This window comes from Narcine bancroftii, chromosome 4, assembly GCF_036971445.1.
Source record: "Narcine bancroftii isolate sNarBan1 chromosome 4, sNarBan1.hap1, whole genome shotgun sequence".
NCBI lineage: Eukaryota > Metazoa > Chordata > Chondrichthyes > Torpediniformes > Narcinidae > Narcine > Narcine bancroftii.
The window spans coordinates 83,306,906-83,319,824 of record NC_091472.1 but is presented as its reverse complement, the minus strand read 5'-3'; the positions used below and the strand labels follow the sequence as shown (position 1 = coordinate 83,319,824).

Genomic DNA, 12,919 nt, shown 5'->3' with positions numbered 1-12,919 from the left:
CAGTACGAGTCTGTCTGGAATTTTTAATTGTTTATTTAAATATTTTGTGTTCATCTAATTTTTAATAATTACATCTAATTTTTAAATGTAATCATTTATATACATTTGTTTTTAAATGTCAGAACCTTGATAGTATTTTGACAGCTTTGCAGCCACACAGGCAGCTGCTTTATGGACAGGCCTGTTTCACCCGTACTCACTCCCCCTACCCAGCCTCACCCACCACACAAATGGCTTTGTTCTGAGAAATAGTCTGTTTCTCATCAGAACATCTCGCTAGGGGAACTGCAAGTGTCACGTGAATATTTTGCCATTGACTGTAAAATCAGTGATATTCTATTTTGTTATTAATGTGGATCAATTGCAGTATTCAATTTTTATCGTCAATACTACTTATTATGTGAATATTTCCTCTTTCATCTTTACAGCCTCAACAGAAGAGAGTGCTGATATTGAAGCAAAAAATTCTCCAAAGACAGAAGATGAAAAATGTGACACACCCTGTAAGAACTTTACACACATTGTAATGATGTCATTGTTCTTTGAGAAGACTTTTTTTGAAATAGATAAAGAGATTTAGAACAATGCATTGTCATCAAGAAAACCATTCTTGATTAAGTGATAAGAGTTAGTCATGGTTTTTATTATTGAGAAGAGTGTAATGTTATAGTGAGAGAAAGGTGACCGCCAATTTTTTGTGTAGTTTTAACATGATGTCCCAACTTTTGTATTCAATGCCCCATCCAATGAAGGCAAGAGTGCCATATACCTCCTTCAGCTCTTTGTTGGCTCATGTCAATACTTTTTGAAAACTATGTATTTGTCTCTAGAACGGTCTCTCTGTTCAACAACACTTCCCAAGGACCTGAGCAAGTTCTGCCCCGGTTTACCTTCCCAAAATGCATCACTTTGTATTCCATCTCCATATGCCATTCCTTTGCTTACTGTCCCAGTTGATGTAACCTTAGACAACCTTTCTGTAGCCAACCTTTTCAACTCTCAACAATTCCTAGAATGACATGACTGTCCTCAGCCTCACCCATTGTCAGGGCAAGGCTAATCATAAACTCCAGGAAGAACACATCATCTTCCTCCTAGGTAGCCTTAAATCTAATGACATGAACTATGATTATTCTAATTTTAGGTGCACCTTCACCACCCCACCCCCCCAACCACCTGATTCCATTGTTTCAATCACATTTTTACCTCTTCCAGTATTTACATTTCTCTCTCTCTTTCTCACCTTCCCCCTCTTTCTCCTTTCCCCACCCCATTCCAAATGGTTTCTCCTTCCACCCATCTCCTCACCTCCTACACCTTCTGTTTTATAAGCTCTCACCTTGAAGTCTCTACCCTAAATTCTTTCACCCTTTATATATGTAATTGTACCTATTTTACCTTAGTCTTAATAAAGGCTTCAGACCCAAACTGTTTATTGACCATTTCTACCCATGGACGCTGTCTGTCTCGCTGAGTTCCTCCACCGACTCTCTTCAGTGTCCACCACACCATCAAATTTGGTGTAATCTGTAAATGTATTCATCAAACTACCTACATTCTCATCCAATTCATTAATATATATTGAATTCCAACCTGAGATGTGTAAAATGTTGAAAGCTACTTAACAACACACATGGAATGGCCATTAACTAGAAAACCTCAAGATTCAAGATACTTCTATTGTCATGTAATAAAACAGAAAATGCAATATTACATGAAATCTCCTTTAGTCTACTGTAAGACAGACAAAGATTTACCATCAGCTGAAATTGCCTGGCACCCCTTACAGTTGGAGAAAGAGAAGTAAAAACGTCCCTCCAGTCGCTGAGCGTCCATGGATTCAACTTCTGTGCTCCTGCAGCCTCCGCAGCCACACAGCCTTCGGTCCAAACCATCGGCAAACCATTCTACCCTGGCTAGCAGCATTAAATACACGATATGATCAGTTTTAGCACATTGTACTCTCTTCTAATAATTTGAGCATAATGTACAAACCCAATCATCGAGCACATACAGCACAGCCAATAGAGATGAGTGTCTCAGTATATACTTTTCTTTTTATCATTCCTGTCATTCAGCCAAATCTCTGGTGAATTTATTTTATAACAACTATAGATGAGTAGAGATAAAGTAATTGAGAGTGTTAACCTTTTCAGGAATTAATTTCAAAGCTAATGAACTGTTCCTCATTTTGTCCTTTGTGTTTGTTCCTCATTTTGTCCTTTGTGTTTGTCTCTGCAGTACCTTTACTTAGTCGTGATGATGACTCAGAACCACATGATGTATACATGGACAGCCAGATCGAAGGTACAAATTAACTTGACATATTTAACATGACTGTGAACAATTAACAATGCAGATTATATTAAACCCAAATCAGGAGATATCTCGAAGATATTGCTTCGAAGAAGAATACTTTGAAGTGACTAACATCAACCTATTACTGGGATGATTGGAGAAAGCTTTATGTCTGGAATAGAGAAAATTGTCCTAAATTCAGAAAGATGAGCTTCTGGTTCATTGCACTTTTTTGGTTCATTTCATTCAACGGATAGAAAAAGATTGCAGTAAATTTTATGTTCATTCCAAAATCTTCTGAGCAGGTGTGCTGGCTGAACTCACAAAACTAGCCACCACTCCCAGGTGAATTAATCACCATGAGAATTTTCTTTAAATAATTGTGCTCATTTGTAAGACATTGCGAAGACTTGAAGCTAGTTCTATCAGGTGCAAAGGCAACAATATGCACCCTCTAGATGCTTCTATATATATATATTTAAAAAAAAATTAAGAAGTCGATTTCTTGTAAGTCCGATTTCTGAAAAAAGATACCTGCAGTGATTTATATATTTTATTCCCATATATCATGAATTTACACTTCAATTAAACTTATTTTTGTATTTGATGTATTAATTAAATGGGCCTAAATTACAACTCTTATGAATATCATACAATTTCTTTTTTATCATAAAATTAAATTGCAAAGATTGCATTTAAAAAAATCTGCCTGAATTTGCTAGTTTCTAGCAAATTTTACACTTGCCAATGAGCAAAGGGTGGAAGGCAAAGCAGTTCACAAACTGGGAGTATTTTTGGACTTTACATCCATGATGTAACATCGGATCATTGCTTAGTAACCAGCTCCCTTCCTTCCAAAATTACATTTTAAAAGCAGGAGTTTAAGCTAGCACTAAATTATGTTCTTTGATTTTTTGCAATTTTCTTGCTTTTTAGATAAACAGGAAGACCATGAAATCCTTAGACAGCCATGTACCCAGACAGAAGAAATGGAGATGGGCAGCTCCCAGGAACAATTAGAGGGTAAGCATTTATACAACAGCACAAAAATATCAGAGTAGCTTGCAATCTGACTCCATGAACAATTGAAACTTTATTAACATTCCCCTTCTGTGTAGTTTTGCAATTCTGTGAGATTGAGTTTTCTGAGAAACAGGCGCAGGAGAGGAGCAGAGAAGTCATAGATTAGTCATGATCATTTCAAGTGCTGAGGCGGGCTTGAGTGGCCTGCTGCTTGCTTGTGATCTTGTCTAGATTGTTCGCTTAGAAACTGGTCCATCCCAGTTGGTTGGGTTTCTGAAATTCTTTTCCCATTGACTTGCTGAGCTCCACTTGATTATCTAGGCACATCATTAACAAATATATATCAACAGAGGTTAAGTTATTAAATCCAGGTCCTCCAAATAAGAGAAACACAAAAGCTGCAGATACTCGAATCTTGTGCAAACAAGGAATCCAGCAGGTCAGACAGCATCCATGGGTAGAAATGTCCAGTCAGCATTTCAGGTCATGATTAAAGGGCTCAGACCCAAAACATTTAATGACCGTTTCTACCCGTGGGTGCTATCTGACCTGTTGAGTTCCTCCAGCAATTCCTTGTTTAAATAAGATCATACTTTGCTTAGAAAAAAAATAATAATTTTAGAAGGAGCAGGGAAACAAAGAGATCTGGATGGTTAAAATCGGGGCACAGTTTAGAAAGTCTATTAAAAAAAAATAAACCTAATGTGGGTTTTTATGGCTCATGAGTGAAACTTGAAGAAATTCAGCTAAATTGTAAGGAAGCTTTGTCTGGGCCATTCCTGGACACCATGTCTAGATCCAATTACTGTAATATAAAAGCACATAAAGCTGATGGAAAGGATGCAAAATATTCAGAAAGGCATCCTTACTCTTTTGATGAAATGCACTGGGTTTTTTTTTTCAACACAGTTCTAGCTAAATTCAGTCAACCCTCATTCAGAAGATCAGGCAATTTCAAACATATTCTGGCCAGCATAAATTTTTGCAAACTTCATTAGACAGCCAGATCACAAAGATCCCCAAGACAAGTCTCTCCCTGCTAGTTTCAGTCAATTTGAGAATGCTGTTCAAATTATATTTGCTTAGGCTCATAGATGTGGTAGACATTTTTAAAAGTTTTTAAGCTCATTCTCTTAAATAAATCAAAGATCCCATTTTTAACTCTAAAGAAAATAATTTTGAAGAACTGATTAAAGCAGCTGAATTCTGTTGGTTCATGAAAGATTTTACATTTGTGATTATCCAAATTAGTTTGGACAGGGTTTGAGCCATAATTTTGCTTCAGTAAAACAATCTAATTTCAAGCATAATTGGCATTCACTCTCCCAATTGCATCTAAAGCGGAAACTACCATCCCTTAGGAAGATAAAAGTCAGTCTCCCTCTGAGATGGTGTAGCAATTTATTCCCACCATCCAATGCCTTGCATAAGTGAACCTTTCAAGATGCACAAAATTAATTTTAACTTCATTCAACTTCACTTGTCTGACTCAAGGATCAGTTTAGAGGCTATTGTTCCATTGAAAGCCAGCAGAATTTCGTCTCTGGCCTTCAAGCCTCTTAGTGGAAAAAATCCTCTTAAAACTAATTCAAGCTGAGTCATTCTATCAGTAAAACTTGGTTCATCAGTGGATGGTAAGATTGGCTGCATAGGAAGGGAGATCAGATCATTTTAAACCGTGTGTAACTTCATTTTATTTTAACCTTGTGAGTAGAATCAACATATATCAGAACATAAAAACATGACCTACTGGAGGATTGTTTCAGGTGCCTGCTCATACTGAAGACAACATTTAGAAAATATAATGCAAAAATTAGATTTGACAAAGCAAGTAATGATGATTTAAGATGAAAACATATATGCAGAAGACTAATTCCATTCTCAAGATCTTTAGAAAATTAATGTCCCATCAGTCTGCCTGTATTGGATCTGAACTGAAGTTAACCCTGTTCAAAGCAATTTCAAAGATATTACATGATTTATTTTTCCAAAAATCATTTAAAAAAGGAATTGAAAAAAATATATAGATGTGCATTGTTTCCAAAAACAGTCCTGCTAATAAAACAATAAAACCATGACTGCCCTTAATTAGGGATCGCTAAGAGGCCCCAGCATGTCTCTCAGAAAGCAGAGTGCAAGGTTGAGAATAACTCAGCCTGAAATCCCTTCCATTATATTCCCAATTATTTCATTCAAGAAACAAATTCATGCAGAGAGCATAGTTCCCAAGAAAGACCCCACAGTATTATGCAAAATAATAAATTTTCAGCAAACCGTTTTTAATCCCTACTCTCTTATGCACACTTGACAAATCTTGCACATATTTGAAGGTTCCCAAAGAATAAAGTTATATTTTGCAAGTATTGGAGACATTTCCTTTTTTATTTTTATCCCCATTGATCACAGCACCTGTTAAAAGAAAGGCTGCATTCAAACTACACCCTGGACTAATTAGGGTTCACATTCCATCTGTGAGAACATCTCACTCTAACTTATCACATGGGTGGTCCCACTTGTTGCTCCATCAGTTACAGTCTCCTTTGAGTCAGAAGGTTGTGGATTCACAACACATTCCGAAAAGTTGAACTCAAAGTCTGTGCTGCTGCTCCAGTGCAGAGCTAAGGGAATGTACAGTCTGAGGTGAGTCACTCTTCGGAGTTTCAACTGTTCTTTCAAATGAGAGTAAAGGAGCCCAGTGTATTATTTTAAAGAAAAGTTATTTCTGGTGACATTGCCAATAGTTATCTGTCAATGAACATTCTAGTCATTACCACTTTACTGTTTATGGGAATTTACTCTTCACAAATTGGCAATTGCCTTTCATATATTGCAACTCTGTACTTCAAAATCATTTAATTGCCTGAGATTTTTATGCTGCAAGAAAAAACGTTATCTAAAATATGATTGCCATGGTGGTATTTTTTAAAAATTTCATTCATCATAAGATTTAAAGTTGTATTGGAGGTTTGTTGGCAGTTGAAGGAATGGTTGGCAGTAGAATGAAAAGTAGGGCAATTCTAGTCTGATGGTCTTGCTCCCCACAATCAACTTAACTCATATGACAAATGCCCTTGTATTGGGCTGCAACCCCTGCTCCACCATCCAATACATTCGCGACTGCACACCAGCCTCCCTGCAGCCATTCCCACTGCCAGCTGCACTCTTGCCCCATTCTCGTCCCCCTTACTGAAAAGTGTAGTGATAATCTCGGAACATTGAACTCAGCTACATAATGTGTGTAAGTGGTGTCAGATGGGTCCATGCATACACAACAGTCTGTAGTTCTTTCCAGTCAGAAAAGCAAATACTGACTCTGGTGTGCTACCAGAGTCAGGCCAGGAGCAGGCATAGGATTGGGACTGAGTGAGGTGTGATAAGAGTAGGGGAGGAGTCAGATGTGGGAAGATTTTCTTCATCAGGGGAATGGAAAAGAGCCAGGCCATTCTGGAATGAAGTCAGGAAGCTCCCCTTCATACAATTACAAGTGTTCCAAAGATTGATCGGCCAGTTTTTTAAATCATTTGTTCATAGGTTGTGGGCACTGGGAGCTAGGTCATAACTTAATTGCTTGTGAATATGGTGGTGGGACTATTTCAACTACCCACAGTAGTTTGGTATAGTGTGCAGCTTGCTAAGTAATTTCACAGGACAATTAAGAATCAGCCAAGAAATATGCCATATGAAAAGAATGTCATGTTTCTCCTCCCTAAAGGTCTGTTATTTTACTCCAAATTTAATTAACTAAAAATAACTGAATTTTAACATCTTTAACTTCTGTGGTGGGATTTGCATTCAAATTAATTAAGCATTAACTCTAGACTCTGCGTACATTCCCGGACAAGGAATCTGATTAGTAGTGAAACAAGGTAAGTGGGCTGAATGGCTTGCTCCTGTTTCTATCTTCTTATTCTCCTAGTTCAAGCAATGGCATTTTCTCCACTCCAGTCTCATCTACACGAAATTAACCCACCCCCCACAAAAGGGTGTTTAGCTCATGATTGCTCTGTCAGTAGTGTAGAGAAAGCACAAAAACATCCCTCTGCCCTTGCTGCACTAGCAACTGCCGTTGGTTCCAGCACTTAACAGCACTCATATCCTAATATTATCACCTCGGCATTTGCTAATGGGCACTTATTTCCACACGTTAATCAGTGTAATCCCAAAGAATGAGGTTTTAAAAAAAAAATGTCTGTTTGCATTATACAACAAGCCACGAGAGAGCAGACTTAACAGCATGGCTCTTCTGGGTTTACTTAAAACCATTTTGCATGTCTGCCATGAACAAATGGTAAGGGGAGGCGAAGGGGGGGTGTGGGGATATTGTATGAAGAAGTTTCCAGCTTGATCAATACTAAAGTCCTAACAGTACATGATGAGAACAGCTTGAGCAATAGATCTATAAAGTGTCTTTTGACCAAAGGGATTTTTGACCAACTCCAAAAATAGTCCGGTTGACCCAGTGGAAAACCATCTTGGCTGCCGCCAGTCCACCAGATTTACATGTTTGTTGCATGCATATTTTAATAAAGAAGTGTCCTTGTACATCTTACAAGCTTGAATACCCAAGGGACTTTTAAAAATAAGGATTTCCTTTGGAATTGTAGTAATTAGAAAAAGTCTATGTAGCCAGTTTCTTTGGAGCAAGATCCCACAAATAGCAACGTGAAGATGACCTGATGATCAGTTTTTTTTTGCTCATTTTGAATGAGGGTTGATTAATATGCAGAACCCCAGAGAGAACTCCCATTCTGTTCTTTGAAATAGTGCAACAGGATATTTTGATTCCAATTAAAGACTCCGTTGGGTTTCAGTTTATCATCTCATCCAAAAGACTACACATCCAATAGCACAATAATCCCAAAAATGGCACTTGGAGCATCAACAGGAATTATGCTCTTAATTCTTAAAACTATCATCTAACTCATTCAATAATAGCTGTTGGATAAAACATGCAACATCATATGTCACCTTTATAAGCACCAAGAGAATAGGAGAGAAACTTACAACTCAAGATGTGGAAATCTAGCTGGCAGTGACACATATGCATGTTGGTGTATTATACTGTGTCTGAAATTCATTCCCTGCAAAATGCCAAAAAAACTGTAGTTTCTACATTCCACATTCTCACCCTACTATGTAAAAATAGGTTTACTCATTTGCTCCTAATTCTCTTCCCCTCCACTTGCAACCTCTGATCTCTCAGCCCTCCACCACAGGAACAGCCTCGACTATCTATCCAGACTCCTCGCTGTTTTATTTACTTCTATCAAATCTCCCTTCTAACTTTTTTGTTCAAAGAAAACAAACCCAATTTATAAATCACTGAGGTAAAACTGCCTAATCTTCTTTGAAGAAGTGCTTAACATTTTATTGGAGAGACAAAAGAATGGCGATGCTGGAAGAAGTCTTGAAGGATTTTGTTCTGAAATGCCAACAATTTATTTTCCATCCAAAGACATTGCTTGACCCACAATATTCCTCTGGCAGATTTTTTTTTGCTTCTTAGCATTCTTAATTCTTTTACAATATTTCCCCCCCCCCCCCACCTCCCACCCCTTCCATCCAGTGTTTTGGAAGATAATGGTCAGTGCCCCCACAATTTCCTCCTGGGCTTTCTTTAAAAATCATCATATGTGATTCTGTTGACTCCCCTTCTCTAAGTTTAGACAATTTTATGATACTTCCCTGCTGTCAATGTTTGACGTATCCAGTGTCTCAACTATCTCCTCCTTCACTATTCCTTAGGAAGCACCTTCTATTCTCCCTGGTGAAGGCAAAAGCATACTGATTTAGTACCTTCCCACCCACATACAAGTATACAAGTTTCAATTTTTGTTTTTCTGTGTGCCCTTCTCTTCCATGTTGTATCCTTTTGCTGTTTATATCCCCACAGAACACTTCCAGTTTTCCTGTTTATATTGGCAATTAATCTTTTCTCACATGTTGTCTTTGCTTCCAAATATTTTTGAGGCAGTGCTCAATATGTTATTGGGGGTAAAATTAAAGTTAGCATTCAGCCATGACCTTAAACGATTGAGCTGGCTTAAAGGGACAAGAGGTCGCCTTCTGTTCCTATTTAATTTGTTTTTGTACCTGTATATGTGTGAATTATAAGTTATGCCATCGTGATGTTTAGTCCCAAATTCCATTGTAGCTGCTCGTCAAGTCTACAGATGCTCACTCTTAGAAAGAAATTGTCACTGTGACAACCCCTGGAAAAGCCACATTCAGGCAAGGTCAGTTGCTGGCAACTGTGGCTCAAAAACCAAGTTACAAGGGCATCTTCTACTTTTCCTACCCCACCTCAACCTAATCCTTTGGTGCAGTCCTATTAAAATATGTAAAACTATAATTGCAAGGTACTTTCATCTTTAATCCATTGTCTCTGGGGAATGAAGCTCAGACATAAAACAGTGGCTGGTCTATTTTTTTCTTTATTCTTAATGCTCCTGCATTTCAAGGTTAATTTGAAGTACAGTTCTGCTGTTTGATGAGTGAGGGGGTCCAGAAACAGCTCTTTATGTGTTGCCTAATACTCCAGTTGGCCAATTAATTAAACCACGGAACTGCTTTGTTTGCTTCGGATTTAGTACCCTCGTCAACTATTAATATTGAACTTAGTACAGCACACAAACAAGCCCTTTGGTCCACAATATTATGCCATCCAGGATACTAATTTAAACTTCCATTCTCTGCTGGTTCATGCATCTGTCCAAATTCCACTTTAACATTGCTGTTGAATCTGTTTCTGCTGTTTCCTCTGGTGGTGTGTGTTCTAGCATCTACAGTTCTCTGTTTGCAAAAAAATAGCCTTGTAAATCTCCTTTAAACTTTTCTCCTCTCTTCTTAAGCCAATCCCTCTTGACATTTCTGGGGAAGGGATTCAAAAAGTATAATTTAATATGCTATATAAAAACTATAATTTTATTTGCTTTTAAAATGTTGCCGTCAGCTTCCATTGCTCCAGAGAAAATGATCCAGGTTTGTCCAATTTCTCTTTCTAACGAATGGTCTCTAATCCAGGCAACCTCCTCGTGAACCTCTTTGGAACCCCCTTCAAGCCTTCACATCCTTCCTGCATTGCAGCAACCAGAACAGCACACAATACTCCTCGCATGGCCTAATCAACATTTTCTACAGCTGCAATGTTACATCCCAAATTTTATACTCAATGAAGACAAGCATACTGTAGGCCTTCTTTATCACCCTGTCTGCTTGTGGCACCATTTTCAGGGAGCTATGGACTTATAACCCTAAGAATCCCTCTGTACATCAATGCTCCTTTGGATCTTGCCATTTACTGTAAAATTTCCTCTTATATTTAACCTCTTCAGACTTGTCCCATTTAATTTCTATCTGCCAGTTCTCTCTCCATATTTCCAGCAATTCTATAGCCTTGTTAAATCCTTAAAAAGTCCTTCCTCTCTGTCCTCAACTCCATTCATTTTTGAGACATCTCCAAACTGTCCACTTAGTTAATGATTGGGACAAAATAATTTTTCTAAATCACAAACAACAGAGGTTCCAGCACTTCCTTATGGAACACCATTTTTCCTGAAACAGACCTCCAATCAGAATAACATCCCTCTAACACTACTTTCTGTCTTTCTATGGCCAAGCCAATTTTGAATCCAATCTTCCAAATTTCCTTGGAATCCTTGTCTCTTTATCATCTGGATCTGCCTTCCATGAGGGACATTGTTGAAAGTTTTATCAGAGTCCATTTATTTGACATTCACTGCTTTCCCATCATTAATTATCCTCATCATCTTTCAAAAACACTCAGTCGAGTTTGTAAGATGTGATATCCCCCTCACAATGCCTTACTGACTGTGCCGAATAAGTTCATGCTTTTTTTCAGATGCAAATAGATCCTATTGTTAAGAATATTTACTAATAATTTCCTACCACTGATGTCCGGCTCATTGATCTATAATTCCCTGGTTTGTCCCTATTGCCCGTTTCAAATAGAGAACAACACTGGTTATTCTCCAACCCCCTGAGACCTCACGAATGATTAAAGAGGATACAATGATGTCCCTTAAGACCCTGGCAATCTCTTCTTTTGCTTCTCAATAAGCTGGGATAGATCCCTTCAGGCCCTTCAAGAGACCAAAAACCACATGTTCCTTGATATCAGCATGCCCTAAAATATCAGCAGGCCCCTCTTTGATCTCATTATTCTCCATGTCCTTTACCTTGTGAATACTGATGGAGAAGATGTACTCATTTCATACATTGCCCACTTCCTCTCACTGCAGGCATGAATTCCCTCCTTTGTCCTTGAGTGCTCCTAGTTAACCTATTAGTTTTTTTGTATATATAAAATCCCACTTTTCATGGCCCCTTTTACACTTCCTGATGCCCTGTTTAATTTGTTTTCTGCATCTTTTTTTTAATCCAGAGCAGTCCGTTACGGTCTCACCTAAACCTTACACATGTTTCCTTTTTCCTTTTGACTAAAATTGCCAAACATTTTTGCATCTGTAGGTGAATCAGGAAGTGTAAATATTCTAAATCTTAGTGATATAGAAGAACGGAAAAGCAATGCAAATAGTGCCTGTATTCAAAGATATTCTTGTTAATTAGTTCACCCTTTCATGACTTGCCTGATAGAAGGCAGAATCCTTTTCCATTCTCTAATTTCATTGATTTCTCGTGTCCTGCCCCATCCATATAAATGGAGAAAAATAATACAGGGAATTCTAAAGCCCTTATCAAATCCCATGAGTACATTGTGATGCAGTGTCTCACAGCGTTAAAGTTTACTTTTGATCCATCGCTTGACAGCTCCATATAGTGAAAGAACACTCTAGCAATTATTGTTCCAACTAATAGACAGTGTCTCAAACATCAACGGCATGAATAAGTAATTTAGATTGTGTCAGAAAAACACAATAGCATTGCATTCTAATTTTCATGCTTCAATATTTAACAATTTTCATTTATATGTGCTGAAATCACATTTGCAGACACTTTTTGTGCCTTTTTTTACATACATAAATCATCTTGTTTTCAACATTCTATTAACTACTGCATAATACACTTGTAATTTAATCATATATTAATACTTAATCAAGTATTCTGCAATCTTAACAACTTTTGAATGTTATCAACAACTGCTGCACAAGTTAATATCCAGCCTGGAATTAGTTCTGAATAAAAAACAGATTAATATCTTGATACAAGTTTTACCTGAAACAAGCAACTATATATATAAATATAAAAAACATAGAGTTTATTTTCTAATTCTTCTTTGGCTTGGCTTCGTGGACGAAGATTTATGGAGGGGGTAAATGTTCACGTCAGCTGCAGGCTCGTTTGTGGCTGACAAGTCCGATGCGGGACAGGCAGACACGGTTGCAGCGGTTGCAGGGGAAAATTTGTTGGGTGGGGTTATGTGTTGGGTTTTTCCTCCTTTGTCTTTTGTCAGTGAGGTGGGCTCTGCGGTCTTCTTCAAAGGAGGTTGCTGCCCGCCGAACTGTGAGGTGCCAAGATGCACGGTTTGAGGCGATATCAGCCCACTGGCGGTGGTCAATGTGGCAGGCACCAAGAGATTTCTTTAGGCAGTCCTTGTACCTCTTCTTTGGTGCACCTC

General features: G+C 38.0%; 1 protein-coding gene across 4 annotated transcripts in view; it reads left to right on the top strand.

Moving 5' to 3' along the window:
• Nucleotides 1-12,919, top strand: part of macrod2 (mono-ADP ribosylhydrolase 2) — a 1,543,249-nt gene that overhangs the window by 1,495,298 nt on the left and 35,032 nt on the right. For all 4 annotated transcript variants that reach the window (XM_069931826.1, XM_069931823.1, XM_069931822.1 and 1 more), the window contains 3 exons: nucleotides 429-503; nucleotides 2,242-2,307; nucleotides 3,235-3,321. In XM_069931826.1, coding sequence (XP_069787927.1) covers nucleotides 429-503; nucleotides 2,242-2,307; nucleotides 3,235-3,321 — 228 coding nt within the window. The remainder of the gene's footprint in view (nucleotides 1-428; nucleotides 504-2,241; nucleotides 2,308-3,234; nucleotides 3,322-12,919) is intronic.